Source organism: Amblyomma americanum, chromosome 7 (genome assembly GCF_052857255.1).
Source record: "Amblyomma americanum isolate KBUSLIRL-KWMA chromosome 7, ASM5285725v1, whole genome shotgun sequence".
Classification (NCBI taxonomy): Eukaryota; Metazoa; Arthropoda; class Arachnida; order Ixodida; family Ixodidae; genus Amblyomma; species Amblyomma americanum.
In genome coordinates, this window is record NC_135503.1 from 10,848,595 (window position 1) to 10,860,639 (window position 12,045).

The window sequence follows — 12,045 nt, forward strand, 5'->3', positions numbered from 1 at the left end:
TTGCGTATTTTTTTTCCTTCAGTTAGAATTGTGCACCAAGGGAAAATGTTTCTCATAGCAGGCCTTAAATTTGCTGAGGAAAAGACGATATGCTTGACTAGGATCGCGTTCGGTGTAGATACTTTCCCAGTGAATATTTTCTATCGTGGTGTAAAATTTCTCGAGCGAAGCAGAGCTCATGTCACGATAAGCAGAGTTATAAGTGAGTTTCTGTTTGGCAGTCGCTGTCCACAAACATGTAAAATCCCGGAGGTGGTCACTGATATCAAGGGAAAGCACACCTGATAAGCACTGGTCACTTGTTTCAGTGCACCAGTACCTTCAAAGCTTCTGGAACAACTGCAGCACATGAGGTCACTGCCTGAGCCAGTCATATGCTACTCATGACAAAAACCTCTCAGATATGCACTTATGGCATAAATGCCTGTAAGGGCTGCACCCATGTGTGGGCCGCACCCTGTTTTCCTGAAGGAAATATTAAAAAAAAATAATATCCATGTAATGGCCACGCCCAAACTTCCCACAACCCATAGGAGAATAGCCTTCGAAATGCATGCTTTGTGGCCTCCGCGACCAGCTCCGGCTGCGAGCAACAGCGCACTTGATCGCAGAGGCTACGCATGCGCACAAGTGCTTCCAGGTGCTGCCCACGGATGGCGCCCGAGGCCGCGGTTCATCATCGTCAACTTTTTCTTCTGCCGCGAGCTCCCGCTATTCATATCGGCATCAGTATCACCAGCTTCAGCCTTTTATGGCTGTCAAAGGCACAGGAGATGTGGTAGCGTGTTCACCGTAGTTGTGGCTTTCGCGTGCTGCCGCTGAGCACAGCAGTTTTAGCACAATGGGCAAGCACCATCGTGCTAATCCTCGCTATACGGCTGGGAGTTTGCTGTTGAACACGGCAAGCATGCAGCGGGCAGCAAATTCTATGTGACTGAGAAGTGCATCTGACAATGGTGCAACCAAAAGGATGCATTGAGGAACACAAGCTGCAAAAAACACGCTTTCTGAGCCAAGCCGTGCAAGTTTCCCGAACTGGAAGACGAGCGCTCAGATAAGCGATGGAAGCGTGGAACAACGGCTAAGTGTGGACAGCAAACATGTTGCGCGACTTCTTGTGGGATGAGCGTGCACCGAGAGGGTGCAGCGCGATTACTGCACCAGGACGGAGTCGGAATACTCCGCGAGTGATGACTGAACATAAAATAAATGCCGCTCATTCCCCGATTGGTGTGTTTTACTCTAAAAAAACATATTTTTTGCACATCGCGTGTATGAACCACACCCCGAAAATTGGCCCTCAAATCTGGAAAAAAAAAAGTGCAGCCCTTACACGCGTTTACACGGTAAATGTGAAATCCCTTCCCAGAGCTGTTACATTACTGCAGCACCTTTTTTAATCAATCTGCACAAATGCTACAGCATGTGATAATGTTCTTGAATAGTTCAATACTAGATTAAAGCCTGTCGAATTCTCCACGTGTTCTTTCCTTTGTTTTTTTGCTTAAATGTTGTAGCTCCCTCCCATCTTGCAGCATCCAACAAGGCCCCTACGGAAAATTAATAAATAAATAGAAGGAATAAACCCTGACAGGTTACAGGCCTCTCGTGCTGAAGGCAGTGGTCCTTACACTTGGCAGATCCTGGAGAAAAGGACCCTGGGTTGCGGGCTTCCCTGCCTGAGATCCTGAAGAAACAGGGCCAGGGCACTCGTCAGGGCGCCAGGACCGGGAAGCTCCACGTTCAACGGGCCCTGCGCAATGCATCAGGTGTCAATGTAACGGATCCGCTCACACCTGGGCGCTTTGTGGAGGACACTCCTGCACCTGAGGTTGGGTTCACAGCATGCCAGCAGCAAATAGCCTGGACACAGAGAGGCAACAATGCTAACACTGAACAGCGCTGATGCTGGAGGCAGTATAACCTGGAGCCCCATCCTCTAAACCGGGGAAGTTGGTTGGAACAATAGCACAAGTATGAAATATGTCGACACCACTGTACACCTTGCTAAGAAACGGAATGAATTCAAGCCTGGTAAACAAATTAAAACATGGTGCCACGCAGAAATACGCACCAATGTACAATGACAATTAACATTAACAGAAATGCATTAGAGCCACCAGTGCCAGAAAACAAGACGAAAATTAAGAAACGTAAGAACTAAGCAGGCACACATGTGGGGCACATGGGTCATTATGCATTGTACTACATTGCTTCGATATCCAGGTCTGCGCAAACGGCTGCGATGGGTGAAACAGATAGTTGCCGCTTTCACAGAGGATCGACTCTGGGAAAGGGGAGGGGACTTGCAATGACGAGTTGTTTGTTTTAGTGCGCAAATTTGCCGAGTCATAACGTAAAATGGCCCCCACAATTTTTTTTTATTTGTGTGCATGGTCTTCACAAGCATAGCCCTCTGTTTCCAGCACGCACACGCTTAAGTGGGAACAAAGCTCCAAATGCTAGGATAAACAACTGCTCCTGGACGTGAAGATCGGTGTAAAGCCAAGGCCTGCGTGAAAAATGCAGCTACAGTAAACAGTGTTCTACTAGTCAAATTCGACTTTGCTAATGCCCAGTGAAATTCCCATCCAATGCGGTTATTACTTGAAGGCGTCCTGGCCTCGAACGGCACGGAGCTGTCACAAAGACAGTGTCAGCAGCTACACATGAGCTTTTGTGCCGACATTTCTTCCCAACCTTCGACACAATGACCCCAGCAGTTGTTCTAAACCTGGCGCCTTGTTATTGGCCAGGGATTTCTAGTGGAAGGTATATAAGCGGGTCGCTCTGATGCATTTCTACATCTACAAAAATGCCGCCGAGAGTTCCTGTCGAAGAAAGAAGATTTACTGCGCGTCTTTCTCTCGAAGGAGTGCCTCAGTGGGAAATGTGCCGCCGCACAGGCAGATCAAAATCCGCTGTCACTCGCGCTATTAGTGCCTTCCGGGAAGACAACAGAAGAATAACGGGAGCCAAGCGCTCTGGTCGCCGAAGAGCCATGCAGGAGGAAGAAGACCGGCTGATCGCTGTTGCAGCAGTCGCGGATCCCTTCATTACTGCTCGAGAACTGCAACAAGAGCTGAAGATTCAGGTTTCTTTCTGCACTATAAGGCGAAGACTGAGGGAAGGCGGCTCAGAAGCTCTGCCCGTCTGACAAGCAGCGACGACAGAGGCCGGAGTCTGCGCGGGCCCTGGAGCAGTGGACCGTGGACGACTGGTCTCAAGTGGTCTTCACCGACGAGTCCACTTTCAGTACAATGTGGGACCAAGAGCGGCGCGTCTGGCGGCCGGTCAGTTGCAGGTAGGCAAGGCTAGCCACACATTCTCTGGTATACACTTTTAAAGTCGCCCGTTATATTCGTTAAAAAGGCGCGAAATAATGAGTTATTTTCGAGTGTGCTTATGCAGTGAACCACATTTTCAATCTTGCACTCTTCCATCAGGTTCACAAATACTGCCTGACTTTTCTTGCAACACATATGGGACCATGAGAGCTTAACAGTGGTTTACTGCTGCAATGTTTCCATGCGTACAGCTGATGTTTAACTAGCTGTGAAATGTCCTTTCTAGCTGCTTCCCTGTGATTAATTTACATGTACAGCAGTTGCTCTGCCAGTACGTTCTCCACTTAAAAAACAACTGAAACTGCGAGCAAGCTGGCTCAACAATATTCTCATCTGCTTTTACTTTCCCCCCTTTCCTCCAACCAGGTATCTACCGAGTTACACGCAAAGTATGCTGTCAAGTGGCCAGTGCACCATCTCAGTCTGGGGCGCCGTCTCGTCTCGAGGGATGGATTTGGGCCCCTCGTGCTCATTGACGAGCACTTCAATGAGGGAGCATACAGGGACGTCGAGTCTAGGCCCCTCCGCTGGCTGCCAACGAACGCAAGGGTGAGGTGGCATGGCGAACCAATGATAGCAGTCCACTGCTGACGTAACGAGCGCCACATGATGCGTTGCGCAAGGATTCGAGCGAAAGCCCGGCACTGCTGGTTACCGCGAGGAACTGAAGCGGGAATTTTGAGGTCTTGTATGCGGCATGAACGCCTGGTGGTGTAGTCTCTATAATGCAGGCATTTTGTAGACAACCTCGAACATCCTTTTTAGGGACCATTCAAATGCAGATTTCAGGGATTGCAAAACTAGCTCTGGCTAAATCTCACTTTTTCCTGCATTTCAGAGAATTGTTGGCAGCCCAGCTCTTTCCTAATCTTTAAAAAAAAAAAAGAAAGTAACAGCCAAACTGGCAGCTCCAACACAAAAAAACGTGATATGCATCAGACATGCACAGCCAAACACTGCAAGCTCTCGCACCACATGAGCAGTGCAAAATGCCAGCTCCCTCAGAAGTGGCACAATCTTACCAGCTCGGGTGTTTCGGGACTTTCTGTTGACGTTGTTGGCTCAAAGGTGCACTGCAGCTTGGAAGCACATCTCTTGTTGAGCAGTGCCTGTAGCAGTGGAGTCTGACCAAGGCCCTGCACATTTGTGATGGTTTGGATGATAGAGGGTGCACATAAGGCAGGCAAAAGAATCCAGATATCATATAAGGTTAAAAAATTTTACAGGAACAATGCATAAAGAGAGGTCTACCGCTCCAGCTAAAGCGACACCTTGGCCTGCATTCTGGAGGTGTTCCTTAAAGTGGGTGCAATCTCTTGTCCCAAAAAACGGCAATGTTGCCACCACTGTCTGGTATCACGCTAATTGCGTAGAGGCTCTCACCACCTGTTTCTGCTTTTGAACATAAATCATAAGCAGTTGTAGCACAAGTTTTGTATAACATGTTCATTTTTGCACTACAATTACTGGCAAGTGCAGTTTAAGCCGAAATCACTAAATAGGAAATATGAGTAAGCTGTCATCACCCAGCCTTCACCTCTACATCTGGAGCCCAATAAAGTGCAGCAAACCAAAGTGCACAAGCTTGCTTAGTGGACATTTCCTGAATACACTCCCTACTCATGCAGCAACTCCAAATATCTGACAGAGCAAGAGAGGTGCCATGGTTAAACATCACAGTTTGCCAAACCCTGCATTGATGCATTGTCTTTCACTTATCTGCTGCGAGGCTTGGTGCCAAGCCAGGCCTTCTGCAGCTTGCACATAAGTGCACAGGCCCCACGTGCCATTAAGAAGGTCATCTCTCGGACGAGTTCCACATCAAAGGAGGAATGGTAAAGACACTTGCCTGAAGAACTGCGTTGAAGTAGCAGGTGTTCCCCAGATTGCTGAGGCCCTTCACAGTTGCCCACGAACCACCGCAAGAGACCCTCTGCTCCTTGGCATCCCCACTAGCAGCGTCTTGGGCACAGATAGTCTCCGCAGCTGCCTCTTCATCTTCCGATTGCGCCATTGCTGCTGCAAACAAGAGAAACAGCAAAAGAAAGGATATGCATGAGGAACACCTCACCGAAGCAAAGGAATAGGGTCCAACTAGCACGCAGACTGAAATTACGACCAAAACGTCCTCACAGTGATGGTTATGTGAGGAGAACACCACAGGCTTTACAGATAACCACAGTTACAGCGTAACAGACGTGGATAAAAAGCAAATAAAACTAAACACAGCACTGAATGACAATTGAAACCGTGATGCAATTTCATTACTGCACACAAACACCAAGAGTAAGCACTCTTCCACAGTTACGTCCCTGAAAGTAAGTTAACAAAAGATCACAGCTGCCTTTTGTGAGGCAGACAGTTAAAATCACATCCTAGCACATCCAAGACAGCTGAGGAAATGAGCCTTACTAGTTTGCGACCATTACTCCATTTTCGTCGGTGGCCTGTGCAGTGTTGTCTCTTCTTCCGTGTCTCATGTATATGTGCTGTTTTGTCACCATATTTCCACCCATAAGTCTTCCAGCTACAGGTTCCATTGTGTTTGGTGCTTTATGCACATGTACTTAGAAGTTTACTGTGAAAAAACTACAGCCACTTGCCTTCAGGCTATGACAAGTGATCACAGATAGATGGTTCGCGAAATGATTAACACAGTGACGAAGCCATGCTTGACTGCTGCTGAACTGAACTGCCACTGATCAAGCATAAAACACTGCAGTAGCCTGTGAATAATTGGGCAGATTCATGACTGAGGGAAACTGTGCACTGCATCATGGTCTGTGTTATAAGGCCTCCAGTTAGAATTCGGTTGCCCAAACTGTCCTTCACCGGAGGGTGGAGACCAGGGCAGAGTGTCTATGCCCCTGAGATGGCAGCAATGTATCTCTTTGCTCTGAGCCTTCCCAAGCGTGTGCATCCCTACGCTAGGAAGAACGGGGCATGTGGACGAGACAACAGCAAGGACAATACGAAGCCGAAGCATTATGCTAGAACAGCTACTACTGAGAAACTGGTGTCCAAAGGACATGCTTTTAACAAGCTTGAAACATCCATTAAGCAAAGGATGCTTTGAAGATGCACGTGCAAAGGCAAACTACAACCCTTGGAACAAAAGAGGAGATGAAACAAACTATCTGGTGATTTCCGGATTTTTTGTAAATAATTCACCATGATAGAAAAAAAGGTGCACGAGCAAAAAATGTCACCTCTGTCTGTCACTGCAGTGAGCCACAGACCCCCTAGCATGTAGGCGTTTATGTCACTCAAGCTAGCCAAAGGTCACCTAACTTTTGTTCCCTGCAAACTTGCTGCTGGTACCAACCTTTATTAGCTCTCTTGTTGTTGGCAGCCATCTTTTTCTTCAAGTTCTGCACAATCTGTGTCACCTGTGGACTGGCCTCCACCCAGTTGTTGCAGCTGAAGCACCTGCATAAGCAAAAGTATGATTTCAAATGTGTAGCAGTCACTACAAATGGCCACGCTTTAGACGTATGATGGTCCTATGGAATGAAGATGATGAAAATGGCTCATATACATGCCAAGAGGTGAGCAACCAGCAACTGCATTAGCTTGCCACCATTTATGCACAGTTTTCATCAGGGAGTTTGTCAAAACTATGGCTCTGCATGGGATATATAGGGTGTGTGTCAATTTAAAGGAGTATAGACACCAAATTTTTGCTTGCGTGTTCTCTTGTTTCAAATGATGCGTGAGGCACTAGTATACATGGATCACTCCATATTATTCCCCTATGACCACCCAAAAAATTTATTATGAAATTTCTTCTTGATGCTATTTCAGTTTTGGTTTCATCAACCGAACGATGGTTGTGATGTGTAAGATGTGTGAAGGTCACATGAGGCATAAAAGAACTGCAATAATCATTGACAAGCCGTTTTCATTCTCTACAACGTTTAAGACAGCCTGCTTCAAGAGCTGAATGACTGAGACTATACTAGTTTTTTTTTTTTTTTCTGTGCTCCACATGACCTAAGCATTTCTTACACATCAAAGCCATCGTTCGTTTGATGAAACCAAAACAGCATGAGAGGAGAAATTCAATTCTAAATTACTTAGTAGTCATAGGCAAATACCACATGGTGATCCTTGGATTCCAATGTGTCATACGTCATTGCAGAGACGAAAACGTGCAACTAAAATAAGGCGTCTATAGTCCTTTAATTTATACAGATCAACTAGAAAAGGAAAACTTAGAAATATATCAGACTATATTAGGAGACAAATCAATCATTATTCATAAACAAACTGAAACAGACCAGATGCCACAATCATTTTTATAAAATATCTGTTGAATAAAACAATGGCACAATCATTTTTATAAAATATCTGTTGAATAAAACAAACACCATGTAAGACACTTCACACCTAACTACACACAGCATAATATGCAATATGCTTGGGCCAGGTATCCATGCATCTTGCAATACTCAACCTTCATACTTCAGAGTATTTGACATGTCATGGCCAACCAATGCGTATTTGCTCATTCAGTTCCTTAATCAGGCTGACAAAACCTGCAGACAAAGCTACAAGTTGTTTGAGACCAAACTTATGCTGGATTCCAAAAGCTGATTTGCAGCAATTCTGGGTCAGCTTGCACCGCTCTTTTTATATGACCATTTTTCGGATGGTAGATTGAGACCCCGGCCAATGTGTTCCAATGGCAGAATGGGAGAGGTGTCCAATCACCCTGTGGAGCAATCCAGACTGCTTTTCCAAAATCAGCCGATTCGACTGAAGTCTACATGACATCTTCCTTTAGCAGCGCCCCTCCTGGCATCTTGCCATCTCCCAAGACCACACATACGGAACAGTGCAAGGAATTCCAGGCACTTTCACTGTCAGCAACTTGTGACCATGTGGTTTGCTAAAACTGGTTCATTTTTGCTCACAGCGCACCGAAGACTAAGAGAAAAGACGAAGGTATAGCATGAACAAAAGCGGTGTTTGTGCTATACCTTCGTCTTTCGTCCTGTCTTTGGTGCTCTATGAGCAAAACCGAACATGTACCAACTGGCCCAAATTTATGCTTTGCTGAAACTGGATCACAAGTGCTCGAAACGCAAATCCATAGCGAGTTCTCTCCACCAGATTCAGGCATGCTGGTAGGGAGTGGACAGGCCAATGTGTATCTTTAATTCGAATCCACCATGAAACTGCACAGTCAAGCCTCATTTCAAAAAGGCGCCTCACCAGAGTTGTAGTGTCTGCCCAGATAGGGCCAGAGCATGTGAATCTGAGTGCGGAGTTTCCGCGTGGCTGATGCCGTGCTTGGCCGCACCTCCGCATCCTCTGTGGCCACACTGCAGGCACAGCCATGTCTCAGGCTGTGCCTCAATGCTCTCACAGTCATCGCACACGTCCAGGCGCCCGGGATTACGCAGCAGTTGCTGCCGCAGCCGGCGCAGGCCGATAGAGCCGCGCTGATGAGTGCAGCCAGTGGAGCCACCTGCAGCGACATTCAAGGGCAACAACTCCTTCACAACCACATGCAAGATGGCATGTTTGATGTGTGAGGTTAAGCGTTTCAAAGTTGCATGCGGGCTAAGAAAGAGGCCGCAGTGGAGAGCTCCGGATAAATTTCGACCACCTGTGGTTCTTAAATGACGTCGCACAGCACACAACCGTGGGCTCAGCTGCCAAACACCTTAGGCAAATGAGCTGCCATGGTAGGTCCACACCACAACGGTAATCTCGCTATAAATAAAATCACTCAAACTGATGAGAAGTGGCTGAAGCTGAAAAAGTCAACCACACTGGAGACACTGATCAGGATAATGCATTGTTCCATATGCCATTAGAACACAAAAGCAAAATTTTAGAGCCACACATTCAATACAATTGCAGCACAGCAAGTGTGCCAGAAATGAAGACAGATAGGAGATCAGCATCCCATAGCTACAGTCAAATGCAAACTTTCTTGTCGTGCATAATGGCACTGAGTGTGCAACGTAAAATGAGTACACACCAAATTCTGGTTGCGTGTTTGCATTCCTTGGTAACTATGCATAAGGACAAGTTGGTGTACAAAGATAACCATGAGGTATTCACCTGCGACCAGGAAATAATTTATAATTCCATTTCTTCTTTCATGCTGTTTTGGTTTTGGTTTCAACAGCTGAACAGTGACAGACACCAAGCTTAGTTTAGTATAGGTCATGTGAAAGCATAAAAAAATTGCGATATAATTTCCTGTTTTCACCTGCTGTGATTCTGGCTTTTAAGGAAGGCTGACTTAACAATTGCAATGAATTAACGGGGCTCTGAATGGGGCTCTCAGTAAGGGTACAGTATTCCACGGATGTTAGAGAACATGAATATGCTCCAGCAAGAATTTTTTTAATGCATTTTGTCGAAGCTATCTGTAGTTAAAATTTGAATTTCAGCATCTTTGCACCTTTCCCTCTCCTCTCATCGCTTTTTTACATGCTCAAAAGTCAGTGCTCCTCCGGCGGCCCCACTGATGATGCATGCAAGTATTATCCGGAGTGCAGAGCTTCCTCACCTACCAAAGCGACGTTGCTGACTGACCCGGCCATGATAGCTGCATGACGCCTGAAAGAATCTAACCAATAACCACCTCTGAACAGAACTATGCAGGAGCATGCAACGGAGGAGAGTGCGAGCATGAAAAAATCGCCGGAAAACACTTGCCAACTTTTGCACGCGATTGTGGGTCCTCTGCTGTGTGCAGAAGAGTATTACTTGGCTCAGGTGTTCATGATGACAGAATGTAGTGATTGAGTGGGTTTATGCACTCTCCTATAGTATCAGAATAACGGCCCGAGGGGCGAGTTGGTGCATGATGAAATGAACGGCTGCGCAAATCAGGACACAGACAAGAATTATTCGTTTCATATGACTATGCAGACAAGTAGCAGATATTCATAAAGATATTGCGTTCATATTCAGTTATATTACTGCTTCTATCATATTAATGCGACAGCATTAAGGAGCTTGTTTTGCTTCTTTGGCCCCCAGCAAAAAATGGTGCATATCAGTGGACACCTCAACCACACAGTAAGGGAAGGGATTTTCCTTCCCTTACAGTGTCCACCCAGATATGTGAGACAGGGGTCCTTTCCTTAATTTCCTTAAAAAATTTTATTTTCATTTTCCTTGCCTTAGGGCTGGTTCGGGTGTCCACCAAGATATGTTTCCTTTCCTTAAATTGTCTGGGCAAGGGGTCCCAGGGAAGGAGGATGGCCTTCTGTGGATTCCTTGGCAATGCTGCAACACACTATCGCGTCCTGCTCTTAAAGGCGAAGCTTAAGCATCCTCTAAATTTTTTTATCGGGTTTTTTGCTACACTATTCGAATTCCATTTAGTTTTGAAAAAGTACTATTTGCACACCCCTAGATATTGGCGTTTCTGTACTTAGAATTCTCTGAAAGCTCCCATGATTTGTGAGCCACAAGTAGTGGCCTTGAAGTGCGTGTAAAATACATTGTGTTATTCATGTTGTTAAGCTGCTAATCCATTACACTCACCATCCTTTCCTCTGTGACAATGCTGTTCTCGTGAAAACACCCAAACGAAACGCACACTCAGTTACCTTGCCTTTAATAGGTGCTTTTTTGCAAACACTGAACCGTAGCCAAGATTTAATAATGTCCTGTTAGAAACTTCTGGCAAACTAATTGGTACACACACGACGGGCAGCAACACCGTCTACTGTCGGCATGAACTGCTACATGGAACCAGCGTTAACATTTCTCAGGTGCTACGCCAAACACTCTGCAGCGGAAAATGAATAAAAGGCAAGGACGCTCGCTCTTACTCCACGTCACGGTGGCCTCCCGCCGATCTGTCATCGTCGGTCTACATCTCTGTAACCATTACGCCACTAGTTCACCAGTTACCTTCGGCTGCATCTGCTGCTCCGTCACTGGACGAATCGAGATCGTCTCCCGGATCCTCTTGGTGCTTCTTCTTCTTTCTCGCCATGCTGCACTCGAGGATTTCAGCACATACGGTACACTCTGAAAACCGTCAGCACTTGAAGCGGTGGAAATCGTTCCGCAGTAGGCACTGTTCCGCATGAAAACAAAGTGTGTCGCACCGGCAATGCTCGAATCAGCGGCTTCAGCACGCAAATTACGGTGAGAAGCACGAAAACGAACGTCCGACGAGGAAGATACTAGCAGGCCACGGCAGTCAATGCCCTTCTGCCCACATGCTCCTGGCAGTCAGCTTCCCCGCCGTTTAGAAAGGTGCAAAGCGTTCTTCGGAAAGTCACAGCATCGGCCGAAAGGCCACTTACAAAGCAACCTTCAGGTATGGTAGGAAAGTACACGTAGCGCCGTGACACAGGTGTAGAGAACAACAGAGCTGACGACTGCAACTCATGCGAGGCTCTACCGCCAGCCTACACAGCCGTTACAGCCTGCGCCATGCGGCGCCATGTCAAAAGAAAGAGGAACCGGATGTAGCGTGCGATGTCAGCGCCACACGAATGGCCTCCGTGATTTGATGTTGAGTAATATTTGGATATTTGCTTGAGCAGAGGGCTTATCAAGTTACTTTTCATGGAGGTTTGTACAGAGAGTTGTTCTGTCCTTTCTTTACCACAGTTTCTACTGGCTTAAAAAAAGCTTTACTGGCTTCCAGTAGAAGAAAACAGAGCCCAATATTGAAAGAAAAAAATTTTTCACCCTACATGTTCTACACGAC

The 12,045-nt window shown here is 46.4% G+C and overlaps 1 protein-coding gene across 2 annotated transcripts in view; it reads right to left on the reverse strand.

The window, feature by feature from the left end:
• The window catches only part of LOC144098468 (ubiquitin carboxyl-terminal hydrolase 16-like), a 26,672-nt gene extending 14,883 nt beyond the window's left edge, over nucleotides 1–11,789 (reverse strand). Inside the window, exons 1-6 of one of the 2 annotated variants that reach the window (XM_077631152.1) lie at nucleotides 11,235–11,789; nucleotides 8,565–8,820; nucleotides 6,673–6,776; nucleotides 5,197–5,366; nucleotides 4,370–4,483; nucleotides 1,632–1,753 (exon numbers count right to left, since the gene is read on the reverse strand). In XM_077631152.1, coding sequence (XP_077487278.1) covers nucleotides 1,632–1,753; nucleotides 4,370–4,483; nucleotides 5,197–5,366; nucleotides 6,673–6,776; nucleotides 8,565–8,820; nucleotides 11,235–11,319 — 851 coding nt within the window. In that variant the 5' untranslated portion in view covers nucleotides 11,320–11,789. The remainder of the gene's footprint in view (nucleotides 1–1,631; nucleotides 1,754–4,369; nucleotides 4,484–5,196; nucleotides 5,367–6,672; nucleotides 6,777–8,564; nucleotides 8,821–11,234) is intronic. The other variant, XM_077631153.1, reaches the window with a different exon arrangement.
• Nucleotides 11,790–12,045: the final 256 nt, after the last annotated feature.